The sequence below is a fragment of the Ursus arctos genome, unplaced genomic scaffold (assembly GCF_023065955.2).
Source record: "Ursus arctos isolate Adak ecotype North America unplaced genomic scaffold, UrsArc2.0 scaffold_22, whole genome shotgun sequence".
NCBI lineage: Eukaryota > Metazoa > Chordata > Mammalia > Carnivora > Ursidae > Ursus > Ursus arctos.
In genome coordinates, this window is record NW_026622897.1 from 43,755,748 (window position 1) to 43,779,275 (window position 23,528).

Here is a 23,528-nt window from a genome sequence, read left to right on the forward strand (position 1 = left end):
AGAACTCTCCTTTAAACAAAAATGTTAGACTGTAGATAGAAGTGTGTAATTTTGGGTCAGAGAGCTTTAAGTAAAGCATATTCATTATAGAAAGCAAAAAATTCAGAAAGAAAACAAAAAGAAAAATCACCCCTAATTCTCTAACCCAGAGAATAGTCATAGCAAAATATAGATTTTTTTGCCTCCTAATTGGGATCATTTCATATATAAATTTGCTAGGGAATACATTTTAAGGTACTTGTTGAATATCAGCTTTGCTTTCTGAAAAATTTAAAATATTTTGTTAATGTCATTTGCATTTTAAAATCTTTAGCTGGACTGCTTGCTCTCTGAAAGCCTGTTTCATTTACGAGGCTGCCTTTTCTAGGTGACAAGCTAAATTCTCCTTTCATATAATTAAGTAGTAATTATATGAATAAATATAAGAATAAAATATATGAATAAATGAGTATTTAACAGATATGTCACTATATTTGAAAGGAATAATTAAGATGCTTGTGAATATGATCTGGGATGGCACTTATTTCATATGACTGGCTTATTTCATAAGAAAGTGTTGGTCTCTATATCTATATTGCCAGTACTATAGCCATTAGTCACATGTGGCTAAAAATTTAAATTAGTTTAAAAATTCAGTTATCCAGTTGGACTAGTTACATTTCAGGTGCTCAGCAGCCACATATGGCTAGTAGTCAATATTGTCAGTCATGTATAAAACATTTCCATCATCACATAAAGTTCTGTTGGACAATGCTGATTTAGATCCTAAAAAAATGGTTTAAAGAACTGAGATAAAAAGTTTTACAAAGGGGAACACAAAAGGTCACTTCAAAAATTTAAATGATCTATCTTGGGAAACAAGGAATATTAGAGTATGGTATTTCAGAAAACAAAACTAGGAACAATAGGACGAGTATGGCTACCATTTAAGTGCTACCATTTATGTTGGCTACTGTGTTAGTCAACTTCCATATATTATGTAAATACCAATCTTGAGTGAGGTTACTGAAGAAACTGAGGACCAGAGAGGTTAACTTGCTTAACATCACACAGCTGAAGAGGCCTGGGTAGGTGATTCCAAAAACAGTGTCCCATACTAAATGGAAGCTTCAAAGGTAGAATTTGTCTCAGTCTTCCAAGAATATAGCTTTCCAAAGACAAATAAGAGGACTCTTGAAGAAGTTAGCTGTATCATTGTATCACTGTATCCGCTATATCAGTGTATCAGCTGTAGCTGAGTCTACCATCTTTCAAGACTATTGGCATTGATTCCTCTGTGGAGGAAGGTTGTTAAATATGTTATAAATTTCTATGGATTAATAATACCTATGGAAACTGAATTGGGAAAACGAAGTGAGCATTTGCTGTAGTGAACTAATTCTCATCCCCACCTCTCATTTTCATTCCTGCTTGGATTCTTTATGAGGTCTTCAGTAAAACCTGCTGTATGGTTATTTTTCCTGTAACAGACCAAAATATGCTTATGTAAAGGAGTGGAGCAAGCAAAGTAGAAGAGAATATTGGGCAAACTAGAGAAGTTATGCTCTTGTTTAAGGGGGTAGCCCTTACTAGTATTCAGCCTTTGGTTGCTGCTCTGTGTAGCCTTACGTTATAGGTCCCAGAACTGTACCTCATGTGATTAAAAGTCTATGTTTATTCATACACCAAACACTTCTTCATACATTAACAATTTTATTTTTGTGTACACATTTAACAGTCACTGAATTTCTAGGCCCGGTTCAGGTAACTGAAGGGCCTTTATAATTAGTTTATATTGTCTAGATCCAAGGTATGCTGCAAACATAGTCTGGAGCAAAATGGGAAATAACATCTTTCTAAAGACAGGCTTAGAAATCCTCGTCCAGTAAGTTAAGATGTTTCCTTTCTCTGGTAGCGGGGCTGACTCATACCTATAAGAAAACATTGAGACAGTTCTCTAGAAAACATAGTGTATCAAATGGCAAACCCATGTATAATATATATTAACCCGAGAAGTCTTAAGATAAAAAGATAAAAGTAGTTTAGGTAAAGATTAAGTTAATTCAGTTATTCTCTTTGATGTCTATTGGTCCTTAAAACTGTATTTTTGTTTTCTTTTGTCCCTTTCTCCATTTCACCTCTGAAGGCTCATACAGCTTAGATTGATATGAGTTCTGTCAGAAAATAACTGAATTATACTGGCTTACAGCCAAACATTTTGTGATGGACTTTTCCTTCAGTGGAACTGCTCAAACTCTAAGAACACTGAGCATATAATTACCTATCATGTTAGGCATAGTACTGTTTGTAGCTCTGTGGTTGGCATTCAGTACACAAGTTAAAGAACCTAAACTACATATGCAAGAAGTATGATGGGATCAACTTCTAGAACTGTTTTCAAATTCTTGAGAAGTAATATTACTTACAAGAAAAAAAAGTCTTAACTCTTTCAAATTAAAAAACATCACCTTAAAAAGCAGAAAATGTATCTGCTATTTTAATTTGTGCATTTTCTAGGTAATAGCTTAAATATTGTTAAGTTTTTCACTGAATATGAGAAAACAATCTTACCTGGCTGCTAGGCCACCATTCATAGGTATAGCCAAGATAATAGGGTACAGACCACCAAAAACAAGACCAACCAATCCACCCCGTGTTATGGTACAGGTTTCACAATTCAAATCACCTAGGAAATAAATCAGTTCTGAAAATGAAGGTCATGATAGTCAAGCAAACATGATATAAAGAATACAAGGTCATCTTAAAAGTGTCACAGATACTCAATTTTTTAGGCAGCAAACACAAATCTATAAGGCATGTTCGAAGGTATCATTATATGTACAGATAACCTAAAATAGCCAGGAATAAATGACAGCGGATTTTTAATCTCAGTTTGTACTGCTTTTACCTTTCTGCACTTGTATTGGCAAACCTGAGCTAATGTATTTCTGTCTGTAGAAAACTTTTAATCCATGGGAATTTTTAAAAAATAATTTGTACTTCATCTTATGTTTTTACATTTTATAGTGTGACTTTTTATAAAATTTTTTATTCATTTCCAAGTTAGTGTAAGCTATATTAAAAATAGCTAAGTTAATAACATGTTTTACTCAGTCTGTTCAGTTCACTGGGTGATAGGTTTCCGTAGGTCATAAAAATTCTATACTGATCATGGGGAGTAAGCAAAATACTCATCCAGTTTAAACCAATTTGGAACAGCACTTAATTTAAATGGACTGTCTTTCTTCCATCCCACCATCATCTGTGGTAATAATATTTTTATGTGAAAGTAGTGAATACCCATACTGTGCTGCCCTTTATTGCCCTTCACAGATAATGCATTTTTTTTTTAATTGAAGGTTTGTGGCAACCCTGTTTTGGTCAAGTCTGTAGGCACCATTTTCCCAGCAGCATTTGCCCACTTCATGTCTCTGTCACATTTTGCTAATTCTCATAATATTTCAAACTTTTTCATTATTATTATATTTGTTATCATGATGTGTAATCAGTGATTACCATACACTGGAAGCTCAAATGATGGTTAGCATTTTTTAGCAATATTTTTTAAGGTATGTACATTGGTTTTTTTAGACATAATACTATTGCACCCTTTAAACAGACTATAACATATTGTAAACATAACTTTTATATGCACTGGAAAACCAAAAAATCATTTGACTTTACTGCAATATTCACTTTATTGCAGTAGTCTGGCAAATCTGCAATATCTCCACATACGGTAAACTATCAAAAGTCAAGTCTCCATATATTTGATAATTCTTGTACATACATTTAGTGCTTTGAGAGATTCACTATGTAAATAGACTCTTCTTCCTATAAGTGTTTTCTCTTTTGAGGGACTTCTCTAAATTTTTTTTAAAAGTAAGGCAGCATTAAGTTTGCGAATATTTCCTACTTTAAGTACTGTGGGAAAGGTAAGTTAGAAAAAGGAAAGTATTTAGAACTGCCATGTATGTGTGTATTTTACTTGTACTGAAGACTTTGCTAATATGAGCCGCCACTTTACACAGGCTAGCAAGTTTCAGTCTTATCCCTGCACTGACTACAATGACAGCATATAGCTAGCTACCTGATGTTAATATTTAAGGATTAATGTAAGGTACAAATTATATATAGTAAAGCAAATTCTGGTGATGGTGAAATAGAATTTACCTGTATTCAGAGGTAAACTTACAAAACCTTTGTAAGATACATGCGCAGTCAAAAATGGGATCACTGCCATTGGTAAGCCAGCAGCTATACGAGCCTGTGTCACATTTAAGATGCGTCGAAAAAGACTATTTGCTATTAGACCACAGAGACCAGCATTAAGTCCAACATATGTTGATCCATGTTCAAACAGATTCCTGAGTGGTGACAAAAAAGAGAAAATTTTGGGAGGTACTATATTTTGTCTGTGAGCTGTGCAACATTTCTGGTATATGTTATAGGATTCAATAGGACATTAGGAATAACAGGATACAACATTTATCCCTTATAGCTCCATAAAACAAAAATCTTTTTAAAGTGTTTTACGTACAGATTTTCAGCCTAAAGGGAAACTGGTCAATACTTAAGGATAGCGTGATACATTCAGATTTTGCTAAATGTATTTTGCAATTCTGCAAAAGATACCAGTATAGAAATTTCTCCCCCAACTGTAACAGGGCAGAGCTTCTGAAGAGTCTGATATGAATGCCTCTCCTTTGGGCGCCCACAATACCCAATACTTACCTGTCTAGCACAACAGATGATAAGGTGGTACTATCTTACAATCACTGATTTATGTCAGGCTTCCCCACTAGTCTTCAAGTAAGTAACTAGAAGATAGTGGATACAAAGATATATTCATCTTGGTTTCAATAGCACCTGACACCTAAAAGGCATTCAGTAAGGTGGAGTAAATTATGTTTCACTTTCACTTTACCCTGAAGCATTAGAGTCAGGATGGGGGGTGGAGGAGTACTAACGTTTAAGGGATACTCTATGCTAGGTACTTTACAACAATCCACTGAAATAATGAATAAATTAATGTCTGAGTGACTAAGTGGTAGAATTGGTTTTTAGTCAAGGTGTATATGAGTTTTAAAATGCACATTCTGTGCTTTCTTTAGTTTTGGAAAAAATAATAATGCTAGATACTGAAAGTACTCCAAACTCTTCAGCCTACCACTTTTTTTTTTTTTTTTTACCACCTGCCTTGCCATCTACAACACAGGCATCAGTCTCTTAAATTCCTCATTATTTATTTAGCCAGACTAGCCACACAATACCCCCCTAACTTCTATGGTTAACACTCATCTTAAAACAGCTTTTCTAGGAATTCCTAACAGAGCTTTCTAATTGTATAAAGCATTACTTTTCTTACCTGTCACTTTACAATCATAATGGTGCTTGTCATTCAATCATTCAGCACCTACTACATGCAGCAGACTTGATGCTGAAGTCACAAAAAATTATCTTCTACCTTCAGTATTTTCATAGTTTATTATTGGAGGATGAAAGACACGTGAGCATGAGATAAAAAAGAAATCTACTGAAATGGTAATGGAAGTACAAGAGAGAGGCAGTCGAAAAACTTCGGGTACACAAGATAATATTTAAAAAGTGAGGAGAGCCTAGAGAACCTACCAATCAATAACAAAAGAAAACACATGAATGTGAAAGATCTATGTATTTTTGTGGGCACTGAGGGAATGGGAAACTTGAGCACTTCTGAAATTGTTATAACAATCCTGTGAAATACATATTATCTCCATTTTAGTCCTAGCAACCAAATGCTCAAAGGTAAATAGTTTGCCCATATACATTTTTATATATTACTATATTAATATAATTATTTTGAATATATAAGTTATATACTGATGTGAAGTATTTTAAAAACTTATATGTAAATAAAAAGGAGTGCAACTAGAATCTGAATAGCAAAGTTTATGGTCTCCCAAATTTTAATTTCCTGTGGCTTAGTCACATTATTTAGTTAATTCAGTAAGTACAAAATTGTTATCTAACAGCTCCTTTGCAAGTCAGTTTTCCAAAAAAGTGGAAACTCATGAATGTTTGGCAAGACACACACGTTTAATACAACTAGACACATGAATGAAACACATGAACTATAAGATCATATTTAACAAGTGGCAATGAAATATATGGTATATACAATTACTTTGTAGTTCAGAAAGTGAGATGTTTGATATTAAAGTTTCTACACCTAAGGACTTTTCAAATAACTATTAAGCATATCAAATGATAAGGCAAGAAGAGGTGAGGATTCAAACTTAGGAGAACAAGTATAAGAAGATAGGAACATGGGAAAATAGGGAATAAGGCAAAGATAAGGAGACACTCATCTGCTCTGTTCAGGTGCCAGTGTTTGAGAGCAATTTATTACTTCCAAACTAAAGCTTACTTTGCAGTTCCAGCTTATTTCCCCACTGCTTCTCCATTCTAATTTGGTGAAAGTACCAGTGATATAGCCTGCTCTTTTCAAAGCTGCCACCATCTACTCTATTCCTTATGTCTGTCTGGCGTTCTACCTTACTGACCTGGAACCATGGACACAGGCCCCCCCACCTTTTTAAAAAGATTTATTTATTTATTTGACAGAGACAGTGAGAGAGAGAACACAAGCAAGGGACTGTGAGAGGGAGAAGCAGGCTTCCCACCGAGCAGGGAGCTCAATGCGGGGCTCGATCCCAGGACCCTGGGATCATGACCTGAGCCGAAGGCAGATGCTTAACGGCTGAGCCATCCAGGCGCCCCAACACAGGCCCTCTTGTACTTGAAAAGTTTGTTATCTACCTCAGGAAAATAACAAAAAGGATGTACAATGTGTGTGTGGTAGGGGAAGAGCTGTAGGACATACAGCTTATGAAATCTCACCAAGTTCTTATTGCTGCCCTGGGTTTATAGGTTCTCTCTCGTTGAGAGGGTAAGTGGCAGCAAGACTGGAATTTACTTAGGGCAGTAAGATTATAATTCCAAAATGTATTTCAAATCCTTCAAACCCGTACCATCACCACTTCACCAAGATTACTATATGAGTTTTCCTACTGGTTGTCTTTTTTTTTTCTCTCCTACCTTAAATCTATTTCCCAAAAGCAACTGGAATGTTCTTTAGAAATGTTAGCTGGATCATATTACTCCCTGCTTAAAACTCTTCCCGTTCCTTCAACCTTATGCCTACTTCCCTGTACTTCCAGTAACACTGGTTCCTCAGATATGATCAACTCTTTGCTAGCCTGTGGGCATATGCCAACCCCTCTGCCTGAGATACTGTCCCTCCAACCCCTCCCTAGGCTGGCTCCTCTTTTTTTTTATCCTTTTTGGCCTCATAATTTCTCTTTCAATGGAATCTAGTCAGAGTGGTCTTCTTGCTAAGGAAGTGCACTATAGTTGACTCAGTGTTGTCCTCAAATATCAGTATGGTTCCCATATAGCCTTTTTCTGTTTAATGATAAAATCTTTTAGCCATGATCCCATTTCTCTGGTATTCATTGTCTAGTTATGTGTTACATAGCACTCTCTTGGACCGTTAGACATAATAATAGAAATGCATTGACAAGACAGTTTAAAAGCCATCTTAAAGGTCTGTTATTTAGATGAGTCCATAAATGTTCACATTTAACAGTACTCTAAGTCAAATGGAATAAATGGGAATGATCATATAATTAGATCCAAAAACATGATGAAGTCTAGCCTCATCTTCAAGCAAAATGGTTAATCTTTCTTGGTCTCAGGTTTTCTCAATAAGGCAAGAAAAAGCTCAGTTTCCTTCTGATGTTCTATGTTATTTATATTCAACCAAATAAATGTGAGATAATGAACCAATACTGAAAATCCACCTGGTAAAAAATATTTTTAAATTAAGAAGCAATCTTACCTTTCTGCTTCTGGGAGTTGGTTAATTTTTCTGGTTATGATATTGAAAATTAAGTCTTCCTTGACAGTATCATCTGGTTCATGATTTTCCATCTTGAGCCTTAAAATATTTTTCAATAATATATATCTACAGAAAAACAACAAAAGGCTTATAAAAAGCTTTATAAATACCATTAAATATTTCATTTAAAAAATTAACTATAGTTTGAATGATAATCTGAAAAATCAGTGCATACTCACCATACCAAAAAAATATATTCTAAGTGAAACAGACACCAGAACATGAAAAACAACCCATAAAGCTTCTAGGAAATACAGAGTATCTTTATAACCCTTAAACATATTTCTTAATTTGCAAATAGCACTGAACATAAAACTAATATTAAAATTAAGAACTTGTGTTGATCAATAGATACTATAAAGATATGCCAGTGTGGGAGAAAATATCTGCAATATAACTGACAAAGGAGCATTTAGTACCCAGAAAATGTAAAGTGCACATCATCAAGAAAAAGGCAGGCAACCCAACAGAAAAACTAGCAAAAGGTTTGAACATGTACTTTCACAAAGAGGGAAACAAACAGCCAATAAACAGAAAATACGCTTAACCTCATTATAAACGGGAAAAAATTTAAAACACAGTGAGATAGCAATACCTAGGTTAGCTAAATTAAAACCTGACAATTTCAGTTACTGGCAAAAATGTGGGGTAACTGAAACTCTCATGTGCTGCTGGTAGAAGTGTACATGGTACCCACTTTGGGTATAACCACTTTGGAAAAGAATTTGGTATTATTTAGTAGGTAGAAGAAATATATTACCAATTTCACTTATTGGTATACTCTAAAGTAGAAATCAGCAAAATTTCTCTGAAGGGCCACATAGTTAATATTTTAGGCTTTGCAGATCACACATGGTCTTTGTCAAATAGGCCAGTAGTTTCTTGATCCCTGCACTAGTTGGAATCAATGCAGAGTAAGGTGAATGGTGAGTTTTAATCCAATATTTAGCTCATTAAACAAGATTTCAGGGTAGCAAAGTTAAAAGCAAAAGTTCACAACTGCAAAATACAACATTGTTTTATGAAATTAGATTTTCATAGTTATCTATTTGCTACAAGATTAATTTACAACACTGATTTACTGCTGGGTACCTGTTAGATATAAGAGGTCATTGGGAACATGTTAAGTGAGATTTCATATCCTTAGGCTTAAAATTAGTAAGTACAATGTAGACTTAGAAATTTACATCTAGGTTTTCTGGACTCAAACTTCTTGAGGGCCTTGGTTGCAATTCCAGGACAAACACAATCTCTGCCCTACAGGTGCTGTGAATGATTCTGCTTATGTGTTGCAGGCCGGTGTGTGTACGTAAATTCAGTATACTCAGAAAGTGTACGCTGTATATGTTAGAGGCAGAGGGGTGTGTGTGTGTGTAGAGACACTTAAATACAGTATATTAGAAAGTGTACGGTGGATATGTCTGAAATAGAAGAAGTTATTTCCTCAGAAAGTCCTGCCTAATGTTATCACTAGTTTTCTGTTATATGCTCTGCATATTGGCGAGGTTCCGAGTTCTGTGAACTATTTCTAAGGTGTAGCTATTAAAAGTCTCCCTTAATTCGGTAGAAGTTTGACACGGCAGCCTGCAGTAAGTTGTGTCTCTTATTAATAATAAGTCCTAATCCAAGATAATGCCACTTTTAAATACTACAGACATTTCAAAAGGCTTTTGCATTAGCCAGCTCACGTCCCTCAGGGTAACTATGAGACAATGAGTCAAGTGGGGACTCTGAAAATTGTTAGGCCAAAGTCACTCTGGATATTGGCAGTAAAACCTGGGTTAAATTCAAGCGCAGACGTTTATTTTTTCTCTTGGATTAACTTAAATGTAAGATCTTTTCTTCTAGGGTGGAAAGTGAAGAGATAGTAGGTGCCGTCTCCCCTCCCCCTCTTCCGACCCAGTCCCGGGATCTCATCCCCGCGCGGCTGGTGAACAGCATGTCACTGCGCTGTGCTTCTCCAGATACCCGGGCATTTACTCTTTTTCCCGGGATGCCAGTACCTTATGCTCTCCTCACAGCAGTCGGTGCCTCCGCGGCCACGCCGGGGCTCACTCCAACCTTTGCTCTCCTACCCTGAGCGCAGCCATCTTTGGCTGACACGTGACTAGAGTCGGGTAGGCGCGGGGGCGCTGCCGCTGATTGGACTCCCAGGACGTAGATTGCCTAACCCGGCGACTTCCTGCGTAGGGGCTTCCTGCCGAGGGAAGTGCTGGGGTGGTGGGCGAGGGGTTTCGGGGAGCGCGGAGGGTACACTTTACATCCTACCCCTGTCTTCCAGTACTGAGCCTGTGGAAATTGTGAAATTTTTATTTCCTGCCCCTTTCACGGAAGACCTACCTTGGACGCATTACCCCAGTTCCTGGCCGATAGAGCCTACCTCATGTGTTGACATATGGGGTATATGGAAACTGCACAGCCCTCGGCATACGATGGGTACTCAGTTAAAAAAAAGTCGAAAAGGAGCTGAGGTTTCTTGGTTCCATCGGTTTTTTATTCTCCCTACCATCTTAAACTCCCTGTGCTATTTTATAATCTGGCTAATTGTCTCACCACACTCTGAGCCCCTCAAGAGTAAGCAAGAGCTTTTTCTGAGGATCGCTCGTGCCCTGCCAAGTACTGCTTATAAAAACAGGTTTGGGTGAGTGCGGTGAAAGAAAAACTAGAGAGCGAGGGAGCTAGTGGCTTCATAAGTCAGAACAATTGAGAACCAAAGTTTTGGAACAAGCGTCTGAAGACCTCTCAGTTCTTATCCCCACAGCTTCTTATCTATAAAACGGGGGACGGGGAGGAGGTAACACTCACCTTGATTATTGTGTAACGTTGTGAGGATCCTAAAAGTGCTTATCAAGTTTACTTTGGGAACCACTGAGCTTTATCAAGGAGAAAGTGGTATTCCAGGTAAAGGGGGAAATTTTCATTGGCGAGGTGAGCAGAAGAGCACCCAAAACTCCTTTGGCTGCGAGGAATTTATCCAATGTCAAATCGTCACTTGTCAGTAAACCAGAAAATTAAAACATATCCTGAGATTCCGAGGAAGAAAGGCAGCATATGCCCCAACTGGAAAGTTTCCGAGGTAAATGCAGGGACAGTTTGAGAAAAACCGGTTTATTAAGATGCTAACTATAACATGTGTCCGTGAGCATATGAATACTTTGTTTCCATTTTATAATCTTATTCCAATTTAATTTTTAATGGCTTGAAGCTTATTTTGAAATTTATAAATGTTCATTGTACAGTATCTATAGCATGTCATTCTGGAGTAATAAAAGCAATTTAGTATATTGAGATTTTATTAAAAAATCAGTTCTCCACAAGACAAGAAGAAATGTCCATTTCATTGAAGTTCTCAAATTATTAGCTTAGGTTGTTCCTTATTAGCCTTTAAAACCTGTAGAATCTGTAGTGAGGTCACATCTCTCTTGATAATTGTCATTTGTATCTTTTTTTAGTGTTTGATCAGTTTGGCTAATGGTTTATTATTGGTTTGATTTTCTCAAGTAACTAGGTTTTTTTTTTTCATTGCTTTTTTCCTGTTGTTTTCTGTCTTCAATTTGATTGTTTTCTGCTCTGATCTATATTATTTGTTTTCTTTTTCCTACCTGGGATTTAAGTTGCCCCTCTATTTGTAATTTCTTAAGGATGAAGCTGAGGTCATTTGATGTGAGATCTTTTTTTCCCCCCTAACATATGTGTTTAGTGGTATGAATTTCCCTCCAGCTACTGTTTTAACTGTGTCCCACAGGTTTTGAAATGTTTATTATTTTGATTTGGTTCAAAACACCTTCTAATTTCTCTTTGCTTTTTTCTTTGACCCATGAGTTATTTAGAAGTGTGTTAGTTTTCTAATAGTTCCAATTTTGGGGGGTACTTTTCTGTTACAAATTTCTAAATTCCCTTGTGGTCACAGAATATAGTTTGTATGATTTGAATCCTTTAAAATTTGTTGATGTTTATAGCCCAGATTCTGGTCCATTGTTGATAAACACTCCATGTATGATCAAAAAGAATGTATATGCTGCTGCTGTTGTGCCAAGTGTTCTAAACCATCAGTTATCACAAGTTGGTTGATAGCATTGTTTAAGACTTTTTTATCCTTTCTCAATTGCTACGAACTTGTTCTATCAATTACTGAGAGGTTATTGAAACCTTCAACTATTAAGGAAATTTTCCTATTTCTCCTTTCATTTCTAACAGTTCTTGCTTCATGTATTTTGAAGCTCCACATGAAATGATTAAACATTTAGGATAAACTGATTCCTCTATGATTATGAAATAACCTTCTTATTTCTTGGTAATGTCTTTTGCTTTGCAATTTACTTTTCCTAATATTAATATAACCACTACAATAGCTTTTTCTGATTAGTGTTAACATAACATAGTTTTTCCCATCCTTTTGCTTTTAACCTGTTTGCGTCTTTATGTTTAATGCAGGCTTTAAAAAAAAAAGATGTTATTTATTTATTTGAGAGAAAGAGTGAGAGAGAGAGCGAGAGAGCCAGCAGGAACAGGGGGAGAGGGAGGGGCAAGGGAGAAGCAGACTGCTGGCTGAGCAGGACCCTGGCATCATGACCTGAGGCAAAAGCAGCTGCTTAACTGAGCCACCCAGGCGCCTTAATGCAGACTTCTTATACGCAGTATATAACTGGATTTTTAAAATCTAAATTGACAGTTTCTGACTTTTAATGAAGGAGGTGTTTAGGCCATTTATATTTATATGATTTTTATATCCCAGAGTTAAAAATCTATCATCTTGAAATATCTTTTCTGTTTCTCCTGTTTTACATTCCCCTTTCCTTCTACTTTTTTTTATTTTGGTTTGTTTTGACTAATTGAATTTTTTTATTCCATTTTATTCATTTTGCTGGCCTATTAGCTACAATTCTTTTAAATAATTGCAATGATTGCTTTAGCATGTGTAATATACATCTGTTTTAGTTTCCTCAGGCTACTGTAAGAAAATACCAGAAACTGGGTGGCTTACAACAACAAATTTATTTGCTCACTGTTTTGGAGGCAAGAAATCTGAAATCAAGGTATTGGTAGGATTGGTTTCTGTTGGAGGTGTTGAAGGACAATTTGTTCCATGCTTCTCTCCTAGCTTCTGGTGGTAGCTGACAATCCTTGTTGGCACTTGGTGTCTCTTGTCAATGCATTGCTCCAATATCTTCTTCTGTCTTAACACGGCATTTAACCTTGTGTCTTTGTGCTTTCACAGGGCCATTTTCTCTCTGTCTGTGTCTATGTACCCAAATTTCCGTAATCTTATGAGGACACCAGTTAGTTATTCATTAAGGGCTTGTCCTAATCCAATATACCTCATCTTAATTTGATTACATCTGCAAAAACCATATTTCCAAATAAGGATACATTCACAGGTATGGAAGATTAGAACTTGCAAATATATTTTGGAGGGACCCAATTAAACCTGCAACAACATCTTTAACTTACCATAATCTATCTTCAAGTAATATTGTACCATTTTATGTATGGTAAAAGAGTGTTACAACAGTGTACTTTTCTTCTTGGTCTTTATGTTATTATTATCATACATTTACTTCTAAGTATGTTATAAACCACACAATACATAGTTACCATTTTTTATTTCATTCGTCTTTGAAAGAATTTTTAGAACTAAGAAAATTCATATTTATCCACATATTTTCCATCTCTAGTACTCTTCATTCTTTTTATAGATCGATATCCCATCTGGTATCATTTTCTTTCTACTTGAAGTATTCTCTAACATTTAGAATGCAAATCTTCTGGTAGTGAATTCTTTCATACTTTTTCCAACTCTACAAAGTATTTAGCCTTAGTTTTAAAATTGTGGTAAAAAACACATTAAATTTACCATGTTAACCATTTTTAAATGAATGGTTCAGTAATGTTAAGTATATTCATAGTGTCATGCAACAGATCTCTATAACTTTTCTTCTTGTAGCATTGAAACTCTTTATCCACTAAATACTAATTACTCCTCTCCACTCCCCCCAGCCTTTGGTAACCAACTTTTTACTTTCTGCTTCTATGGGCTTGGCTTCTGTAGACACCTGATATGAGTGAAATCATACATTATTTGTTCTTTTGTGACTGGTTTATTTTATTTAGCAGATTTCCATCCATTTTGTAGCATATTACAGGATTTCCTGCTTTTTAAAGAATGCATAATATCCCAATGTATATATATGTATATATCACATTTTCTTTATCCGTTTATTCAGTCATGAAGATTTGGATTGCTTCCATCACTCAGCTGTTGTGAGTAATGCTGCAATGAACATGGGTGTGCAAATACCATTTCAAGACTCTCCTTTGAATGCTATTGGATACATACCCAGAAGTGAGATTGCTGGATCATGTGATATTTCTTTTCTTTTTTCTTTTTTTGAGGAATCTCCATACTGTTTTCCATGATGGCTGCACCATTTTACACTCCTACGAACAGGGTATAAGTGTTCCAACTTCTCCTTTTCCTCACCAGCACTTATTATTTTCTGTTCTTTTAATAGTTGCCATCCTGATGAGTATGAGAGGACGTCTCATAGTAATTTTGATTTGCATGTCCCTAATGATTAGTGATGTTGAGCATCTTTTTTTGTGCTTCCTGGCCATTTGTGTATATTCTGTAGAAAAACGTCTATTCAAGTCATTTGCCCACATTTTAATTGGATTTATTTGTTGTTATTGAGTTGTAGAAGTTCCTTATATATTCTGGATTAACATCCTATCACATGTATGATTTGTAAATATTTTCTCCCATTCCATAGTTTGCCTTTTTATTCTGTTAATTGCTTCATTGACATGTAGATTTTAAGTTTGATGTACTTCCATTTATCTACTTTTATTTTGTTGCCTGTGATTTTGATGTCATAGCCAAGAAATCATTGCCAAACACAATGTATTGAAGAGTTTTTCTATGTCTACTTTTAGGAGTTGTGTAGTTTTTGGTCTTATATTAGGTCTTCAATCCGTTTAGAGTTAGTCGTGTATATGGAGTATGGAAAAAATCCAACTTTATTTATTTATTTATTTATTTATTTATTTATTTATTTTTGTATGTGAATATCCAGTTTTCCAAACACCATTTGTTGAAGAGACCATCCTTTTCCCACTACGTAGTTTTGGCACCCTTGTCAATAATCATTTGTGCATATATGCAAGGGTTTATTTCTGAACTATCTGTTGTGTTCCATTGGTTGATATATCTATCTTTATAACAGCACATCATCTTAATTACTGTTGCTTTGTACTATGTTTTGAGATGAGGAAGTGTGAGGCCTCCAGCTTTGTTCTTGTTTTCCAAGGATGTTTTGGCTAATCAGGGTACCTTGAGATTCCTATGAATCTTAAGATATTTTTTCTATTTCTATAAAAAATGCCATTGAGATTTTGATAGTGATTGCATTAAATCTGTAGATCAATTTGGGTCATATGGACATTTTAACAACACCGAGTCTTCCAATCCACAAGCACAGGGGTCTTTCCAGTATCTTTTTTGTTATTTTTAACAATGTTTTGTAGTTTTGAGTCTGAATCTTTCAGGGTAAGTGTATTCCTGAGTATTGTATCCTATTTGGTGCCATAGTAAATGGGATTGTATTCTTAATTTCTTTCTTGTATTGGGCATTGTTAGTGTAGAGAAACACAACTAATTCTCGTGTGTTGATTTTGTATCCTGCCATTTTGTTGAAATTGTTTTTAGTTGTAACACTTTTTTCCCCCTGGGATTTTTAGGTTTTCTATATATAAGATTATGTCATTTGAGAACAGAGATAATTTTACTTTTTTTTCCAATTTCTTTTCTTATCTAATTACTTTTTCTAGAACTTCCAGTATTATATTGATTAGTATTGTCAAGCGTGGACATGGTTGCCTTGTTCTTCATCTTAGAGAAGAAGCTTTCAGTCTTCTACCATTGAGTATATTAGCTATGGGCTTTTCGTGTGTGGCTTTTATTACATTGAGGTAGTTTCCTTTTTTTTTTTTTTTAAGATTTATTTATTTATTTGAGAGAGTGAGAATGAGAGAACACAGCGGGAAGGGGCAGAAGGAGAAGGAGAGCGAGTCCCAAGCAGACTCTGCACTGAGCACAGAGCTTGATCTCACGACCCTGAGATCATGACTGGAGTTTAAACCAAGAATCGGGCACTCAACTGACTAACCACTCAGGCACCCTGAGGTAGTTTCCTTCTATTTCTAATTTGTTGAGTAACTTTTATCATAAAAAGTATTTAAGTTTTCTATATTAATTGAGATGATTATGTGGTTTTATCCTTAATTTTGTTAATGCAGTATATTACATTGATATTTTTATATTGAACCATCCTTGCTTTCCAAGTATAAATTCCATTTGGTCACTGCATATGATCTTTTTAATGTTCTGTTGAATTCAGCTTGCTAGTATTTTGTTTAGGATCTTTGTATCAATATTAATCAAGAATATTGCTCTATAGCTTTCTTTTCTGGAATCTTTAACTTTCTTGGTTTTGATATCAGGATAATGCTGTAATGCTGGCCTTATAAAGTGACTATGGGAGTATTCCATCCTCCTAAATTCATAAGCAGAGTTTGAGGGGGATTGGTATTAATTCCTTAAATGTTTGGTACAATTTGTCAGTGAAGCCATTTGGTTCTAAGCTTTTCTTTGTTGGGAGCTTTTTAATTACAGCTTCAATCTCCTTACTAGTTACAGGTATGTTCAGATTTTTATTTCTTCATGATTCAGTCTTGTTGGGTTAGATGTTTCTAGGAATTTGTCCATTGCTTCTAGGTTATCTAGTTTGTTGGGATATAATTATTGATAGTAGTCCCTTATGATCCTTTTTATTTCTGGGACATCAGTTGTAAAAAACCTGCTTTCATTTCTAATTTTAGCTATTTGAGTCTTCTTTCTTATTTTCTTAGTTAATCTAACACCATCATCAACCAGACTCAGAAAGAGAACCTCAGGAAATTCTACAGGTATAAGAAGTACAAGCCCCTGGATCTGCAGCCCAAGAAGACAGGTGCCATGTGCTGTGATTGAACAAGCACCAGGAAAACCTGAAGATCAAGAAGGAGCGGCTATAGCCGCTGCAGAAGTACCTGGTCAAGGCCTGAGCATTGGCATCAATAAAACAAACTGGGGAAAAAATAGAACTATCATATGATCTGACAATTCCATTTCTGGGTATTTTTCTGAAGGAAACAAAAACACTATGTCCAAAAGATATATGCATCTCCATGTTCATGGCAGCACTTCATAATAGCCAAGACATGGACTCAACCTAAATGTTTATTGATGGATGAATGGATAAAGAAAATCTGATATATATACACAATGGAATATTATTCAGCCATAAAAAGAAGGAAATCTTGCCATTTGTGACATGGATGGACCTTGAGGGCATTATGCTAATAAACAAAATAAGTCAGAAAAGAAAGACAAATACCATTGATCTCACTTTTATGGGGTATCTAAAAACAAAACAACAGCAACAACAAAACAACTCACAGATACAGATGATGGATTGGTGGTTGCCCAAGATGGTGGATAAAGGATGGGTGAAATGGTGAAGGTGGTCAAAAGGTATAAACTTTTAGATATAAATAAGTCCTGGGGATATAATGTACAGCATTGTGACTGCAGTTAATAATGCTGTATTGTATATTTGAAAGTTGCTAAGACAGTAAATCTTGAAAGTTCTCATCAAAAGAAAAAGATGTTTGTAATTATGTGTGGTGATAAATGTTAATTAAGCTTATTGTGATCATTTTGAAATATACACATATATTGAATCATTATGTTGTACACCTGAAACTAATGTTATATTAATTATATCTCATTAAAAATCCAACATATAAATACTTAAAAAATAATTAAAACTTTGTCTTTTATAAAAAGAATCTAAATAAATAGGCTTTTTTTAGGTGTGAAAAAGAAAAAAAGGAGGGAGTTGTATGATAGTCAGCTGTGGTGGACTTGACTTATTAATTTGTGTGACTTGCTATAGAATGGGTGCAGAGTCAAAGGACACTTAAGGCTTGCAGTTTGACACACTCAGCAAAGACAAACGGGGGTGCGTGTGGGAGGGCCGATAGTGGTCTGACTCTTCTGACACAGATGTCAATTGAGTCTAAACATAGTTAAGAGGGATTTGGTTTTACTAACCAAATTTAATATATTTGAACTATAATTTGAGGTATTTTAGTAATGCCTTTTGAGATAACAGTTTTAATATATAGAAGACATACAAATGGCTAACAGACACATGAAAAAATGTTCAAAATCATTAGCCATCAAGGAAATTCAAATCAAAACCACACTGAGATACCACCTTACGCCAGTTAGAATGGCAAAAATAGACAAGGCAAGAAACAACAATTGTTGGAGAGGATGTGGAGAAAGGGGATCCCTCCTACATTGTTGGTGGGAATGCAAGTTGGTACAGCCACTCTGGAAAACAGTGTGGAGGTCCCTTAAAAAGTTAAAAATTGAGCTACCCTATGATCCAGCCATTGCACTACTGGGTGTTTACCCCAAAGATACAGACGTAGTGAAGAGAAGGGCCATATGCACCCCAATGTTCATAGCAGCATTGTCCACAATAGCTAAATCGTGGAAGGAGCCGAGATGCCCTGCAACAGATGACTGGATTAAGAAGTTGTGGTCCATATATACAATGGAATATTACTCAGCAATCAGAAAGAACGAATTCTCAACATTTGCTGCAACATGGATGGCACTGGAGGAGATAATGCTAAGTGAAATAAGTCAAGCAGAGAAAGACAAGTATCATATGATTTCTCTCATCTATGGAACATAAGAACTAGGATGATCGGTAGAGGAAGAAAGGGATAAAGAAAGGGGGGGTAGGGGCGCCTGGGTGGCACAGCGGTTAAGCGTCTGCCTTCGGCTCAGGGCGTGATCCTGGCGTTATGGGATCGAGCCCCACATCAGGCTCCTCCCCTGGGAGCCTGCTTCTTCCTCTCCCACTCCCCCTGCTTGTGTTCCCTCTCTCGCTGGCTGTCTCTATCTCTGTCAAATAAATAAAATCTTAAAAAAAAAAAAAAAAAGAAAGGGGGGGTAATCAGAAGGGGGAATGAAACATGAGAGACTATGGACTATGAGAAACAAACTGAGGGCTACAGAGGGGAGGGGGTGGGGGAATGGGATAGGCTGGTGATGGGTAGTAAGGAGGGCACGTATTGCATGGTGCACTGGGTGTTATACACAACTAATGAATCATCGAGCCTTACATCGAAAACCGGGGATGTACTGTATGGTGACTAACATAATAAAAAATCATTATTAAAAAAAAAAAGAATGATATATATTTGAGTAATAATTTAAAAAAAGTGCATTGTTTAGTTTCCACATATGTGTGGATTGTCCTGTTTTTCTTCTATTTCTAATTTCATTGTGGTTAGCGAAGATACTTTGAATGATTTGAATCTTCTTAAATTTTTAAGACTTGTTTTGTGGTCTAACATGTCTCTCTCGGGGGAATGTTCCATACTTTGATTTTCTTTTCATTTCCTTTTGTGTATATTATGTGAATATTTTCTTTGTGATTACCACTGCAATAACATGAAACATTTTAAAGTTATAATACTCTATTTAAAACTGATCACTTGAAGTATGATAATCACTTCAGTTGTGTGTAGAATCTACTCCTTTACATCTCCACTTTTCCCACTATGTGTTACTGATGAGGTAGTTACATCCTTTTATAGTTCATATTCATTAACATAAATTTATAGCTTTTTATGTGTTTCTTAAATTCTACACTAGATTGTAAAGTGATTTGCATATACACATTATCATACTTAAATGTTCTGTATTTATCTAAATATTTACCTTTACCAGGGAGTTTTATATTTTTGTGTTACTGTTCATTTCTTGTTTTTGTTTTTAAAGATTTATTTATTTTAGAGAGAAAGGAAGAAAGAGAGAGCAAGAGCAGGATGAGGGGTAGAGGGAGAGGGAGTGAGAGAATCCTGAAGTAGACTCCCTGCTCAGCATGGAGCCCATTGCAGGGCTCGATCTTACAACCCTGAGATCATGACCTGAGCCAGAATCAAGAGTCGGTTACTTATTTTTTTTCAAGATTTTATTTATTTATTTGACGCAGAGAGAGACAGCTAGCAAGAGAGGGAACACAAGCAGGGGGAGTGGGAGAGGAAGAAGCAGGCTCCCAGTGGAGGAGCCCCATGTGGGACTCGATCCCAGAACGCCGGGATCACGCCCTGAGCCGAAGGCAGACGCTTAACGACTGAGCCACCCAGGTGCCCCAAGAGTCGGTTACTTAACTGACTGAACCACCTAGGCACCCTTGTGTTACTGTTTATAGTACTTTTGCTTCAATTTGAAGGATTCCCTTTAGCATATCTTATAAGGCAAGTCTAGTAGTGATGAATTCCTTCAACTTTTATCTGAGAAATTCTTAATTACTCCTTTGTTTTTGAAGGACAGGTTTTCCAGATATAATATCCTTGGTTGCAGTTTTTTTTCTTTCAGTACTTTGAATATGTCATCGTATTCCCATCCAGCTTACAAGGTTTCCACTGAGAAATCTGCTAACGATCTAGTAGTAGCTCTTTTGTACATAATGATTGCCTTTCCCTCGCTTTCAAGATTCTCTGCTTATGACTTTGACAGTTTGATTATGATGTCTGTTGGTTCGCAAACTGGCTTCTGTACCTGAAGGGCAAGGAGAGACCAAAGCAAGAGGCAGACCACTCCAGATTGGTAGGTAGAAGTTTTAATAAGGAACGTATGTACAAGGTTTGTCTTGGGTGGCCACAAGACAAGTAGATCTCTGCCCTCAACCACCAGAAACTTATTTGGTTCAATCACATATACTATCCAGATGGTCTCAGTAACACATTGCTCTTTCAAGGCTGCATCCTTGAAGAAAGCTCCCACTATGAGAATGGTGGACAGAATGTATATTCTAGGGACAGGGGAGGGGGTAAGGAGCCTCCAATTGCCCAGGTCCAGGTTGCAGGTCCACCTGTGATCACATCTTCTTGATTACTTCCTTCAACAATTTCTCTTGTAAATCCCTTTAGATTTTTCCTAATTGGAGTTCCTTGACCTTCTTGAATTTGTGTGTCCATTCTTTTCTCAGATTTGGAAAGATTTTGGCAATTATTTCTTCAAATAGTTTCTTTTCATTCTGGGACTCAGATAACACATATATGGTTCCATTTGATGATACTCCAAAAGTGACTTAAGCTCACTTCATTTTTCTTCATTCTTTTTTCTTTTTGCTCCTCTGCCACAATAATTTCAAAAGTCTTGTCTTTGACTTCATTGCTTATTTCTTCAGATTGATATTGAGTACCTTTAGTGAATTTTTCAATCCAGATATTATATTCCTAAGTTCCAGAATTTCTGTTTGGCTCTTCTTCATAGTTTCTATCTCTTTTGATATTCTCATTATATTCATGTATTATTTTCTTGATTTCATTTTGTCTGTCAGTGCTCTCTTTTAATTCATTGAGTATCCTTATGACAATAATTTGGAACTCTTTTTCTGGTTTATCTCTGTTTCTTTAGGGTTAATTTCTGGAGATTTAATTTGTTTCTTTAAATGTGTCATTTTTCTTGTTTCTTACTATGGGTTGTTATTTTTTGTTGGGATTTCAGCATTTGATGAATCACTCTATGCTCCCAAGTTTTTCAACTTGCTTTTTTGTAGGGAGAATTCTCTCTACTCAGCCCAGCCAGAGATTCTGGAGATTGCTTCAGCCTTTTCTGGGGATGCATCTTCTCTGTGCTTGAAGAAGTTTTCCAATTTCTTCTCAAGAGCTCTTGCTGGTGTTGCTCTGTGATACTGTATTGTCTTTGGTGCTGTGGGTAGGCTGCAATATTGGAGTTTTACCTAGTGTTTCTGTGGTAATGAAAACTTTAGTGCATGTTTATGGCCTTTGTTCTCAGACATCCCTATCCTGGCACACCATTCCTGTCAGTATTTGGATTCAGGTAAGAGAAAATGGTTCCTTGTGCAGCCCCCTAAAAGTCAGAATGATGGACATAGGTTTCACTTCTCTCTCTCACCAGGGAGAAGGGAGTTGGGGTTTTTCTCCTAATTGTGCCACATGTGTTGGAGTAACAGTTTCTGGATTTCTTATAAAGGTACTTCAACTGTATTTTGTTAAATCTCTGTCTTCATGTAAGGGTCGGGGTCTATGGCTTTCTATTCTGCCATCTTGCTGATGTCACCCTCCCATTTAGCCTTAGTTTTAGAAAAATATTTCTGCTAGGTATAGGATTCTAGGTTGACTTTTTAAAAAGCAATCTCTACGCCCAACATGGGGCTTGAACTTACAACCCTGAGACCAAGAGTCTCATGTTCCACCAATTGAGCCAGCCAGGTGCCCTGACTTTTTTTTTTTTTTTAATGTTAGTACTTAATTATTTTTTTTAAGTTTTTATTTATTTATTTGAGAGAGAGTGTGTGAGTGCAAACAGGGGGAGGGGCAGAGGGAGAGGGACAAGCAGATACCCTGCTGAGCAGGGAGCGTGATGTGGGGCTTGATCCTAGGACCCTGAGATCATGACTTAAGCCAAAGTCAGACACTTAACTGACTGAGCCACCCAGGCACCCCTTAATGGTAGTACTTTAAAAGTTTTGCTCTACTGTTTTCTGGCTAGCACTGTTACCAGTGAGAAGTCTGTTGTCATTCTTATTTCTGTAGGTGTTTCTCAGGCTCCTACAAAGATTTTCTTTTTCTTACTGGTTTTAAACAATTTGATTATGATGTAGTGTGGAAATATTTTTTCTGGTATTTCTTTTGGTTGGAATTCATTGAGCTTTTTGCATCTGGGGTTTTTAAAAATTTCAGTTTTTCTGTGGTTCAATTAACATATAAAATTATAACGTATTTAAAGTGTACATTGTGGAGACTTGATATATGTATATGTTGTAAGAGGATTTTCTTCCATCCATTTAATTGACACATCCATCACCTCACATAATTACCCTTTGTGAGTGTGAGAACATTTAAGTTCTAATCACTTAGCAAATTTCAATTATATAGTACAGTATTATCATTTATAGTCTCTATGTTTTACATTAGATCATCAGATCTATTTATCTTATAGTTGCAAGTTTGTACCCTTTTACAAACCGCTCCCTATTTTCCACCCTAGCCCCTGGTAACCACTTTTCTTTTTCTTTTTTTAAGATTTCATTTATTTATCTGAGAGTGCACCCATGCATGCATACGAGAGAGAGAGAGAGAGAGAGAGAGAGCGAGAGCACGTGTGTGCGCACGTGCGCCAGTGCACATGAGCAGGGGAAGGGGTAAAGGGAGAGGGGGAAGTAGACTCTCCCCTGCCTAACGTGGGGCTCCATCCCAGGACTCTGGGATCATGACCTGAGCCAAAGGCAGACGCTTAACTGACAAACACTTTTCTACTCTATGTTTTTACGAGTCTGACTTTTTTTTTTTAAAGATTCCACTTATAAATGATATCATGATACCATGAAGTATTTTCCTTTTTCTGTCTTATTTCACTTAATATAATGCCCTTAAGTTCCACCCATGTTGTTGCATATAGCAGGATTTCCTTCTTTCTCATGGCTGAAGAATATTGCTATTTATATGTCTATAG

At 36.2% G+C, this 23,528-nt stretch overlaps 1 protein-coding gene and 1 long non-coding RNA gene across 3 annotated transcripts; one reads left to right on the forward strand and one right to left on the reverse strand.

Moving 5' to 3' along the window:
- Window positions 1–1,675: 1,675 nt before the first annotated feature.
- TMEM126A (transmembrane protein 126A) lies at window positions 1,676–10,036 on the reverse strand. Of its 2 annotated transcripts, none has more exons than XM_026518234.4 (5): window positions 9,925–10,036; window positions 7,862–7,987; window positions 4,153–4,346; window positions 2,551–2,665; window positions 1,676–1,910 (listed from the first exon to the last, which is right to left on the reverse strand). In XM_026518234.4, exons 2-5 carry the CDS (start codon window positions 7,951–7,953, stop codon window positions 1,718–1,720), a joined length of 594 nt encoding a protein of 197 aa, XP_026374019.1. In that variant the 5' UTR covers window positions 7,954–7,987; window positions 9,925–10,036; the 3' UTR covers window positions 1,676–1,717. The 2 variants fall into 2 exon arrangements, with proteins under 2 accessions (XP_026374019.1, XP_048073219.1); XM_048217262.2 differs by lacking the exon at window positions 9,925–10,036 and adding an exon at window positions 4,714–4,799 and having other exon boundaries at window positions 7,862–7,964.
- LOC125282452 (uncharacterized) lies at window positions 5,161–17,779 on the forward strand. The gene is made up of 3 exons (XR_007189603.2): window positions 5,161–14,264; window positions 15,917–16,103; window positions 16,829–17,779. It is a non-coding gene; the product is annotated as an uncharacterized LOC125282452 (long non-coding RNA).
- Window positions 17,780–23,528: the final 5,749 nt, after the last annotated feature.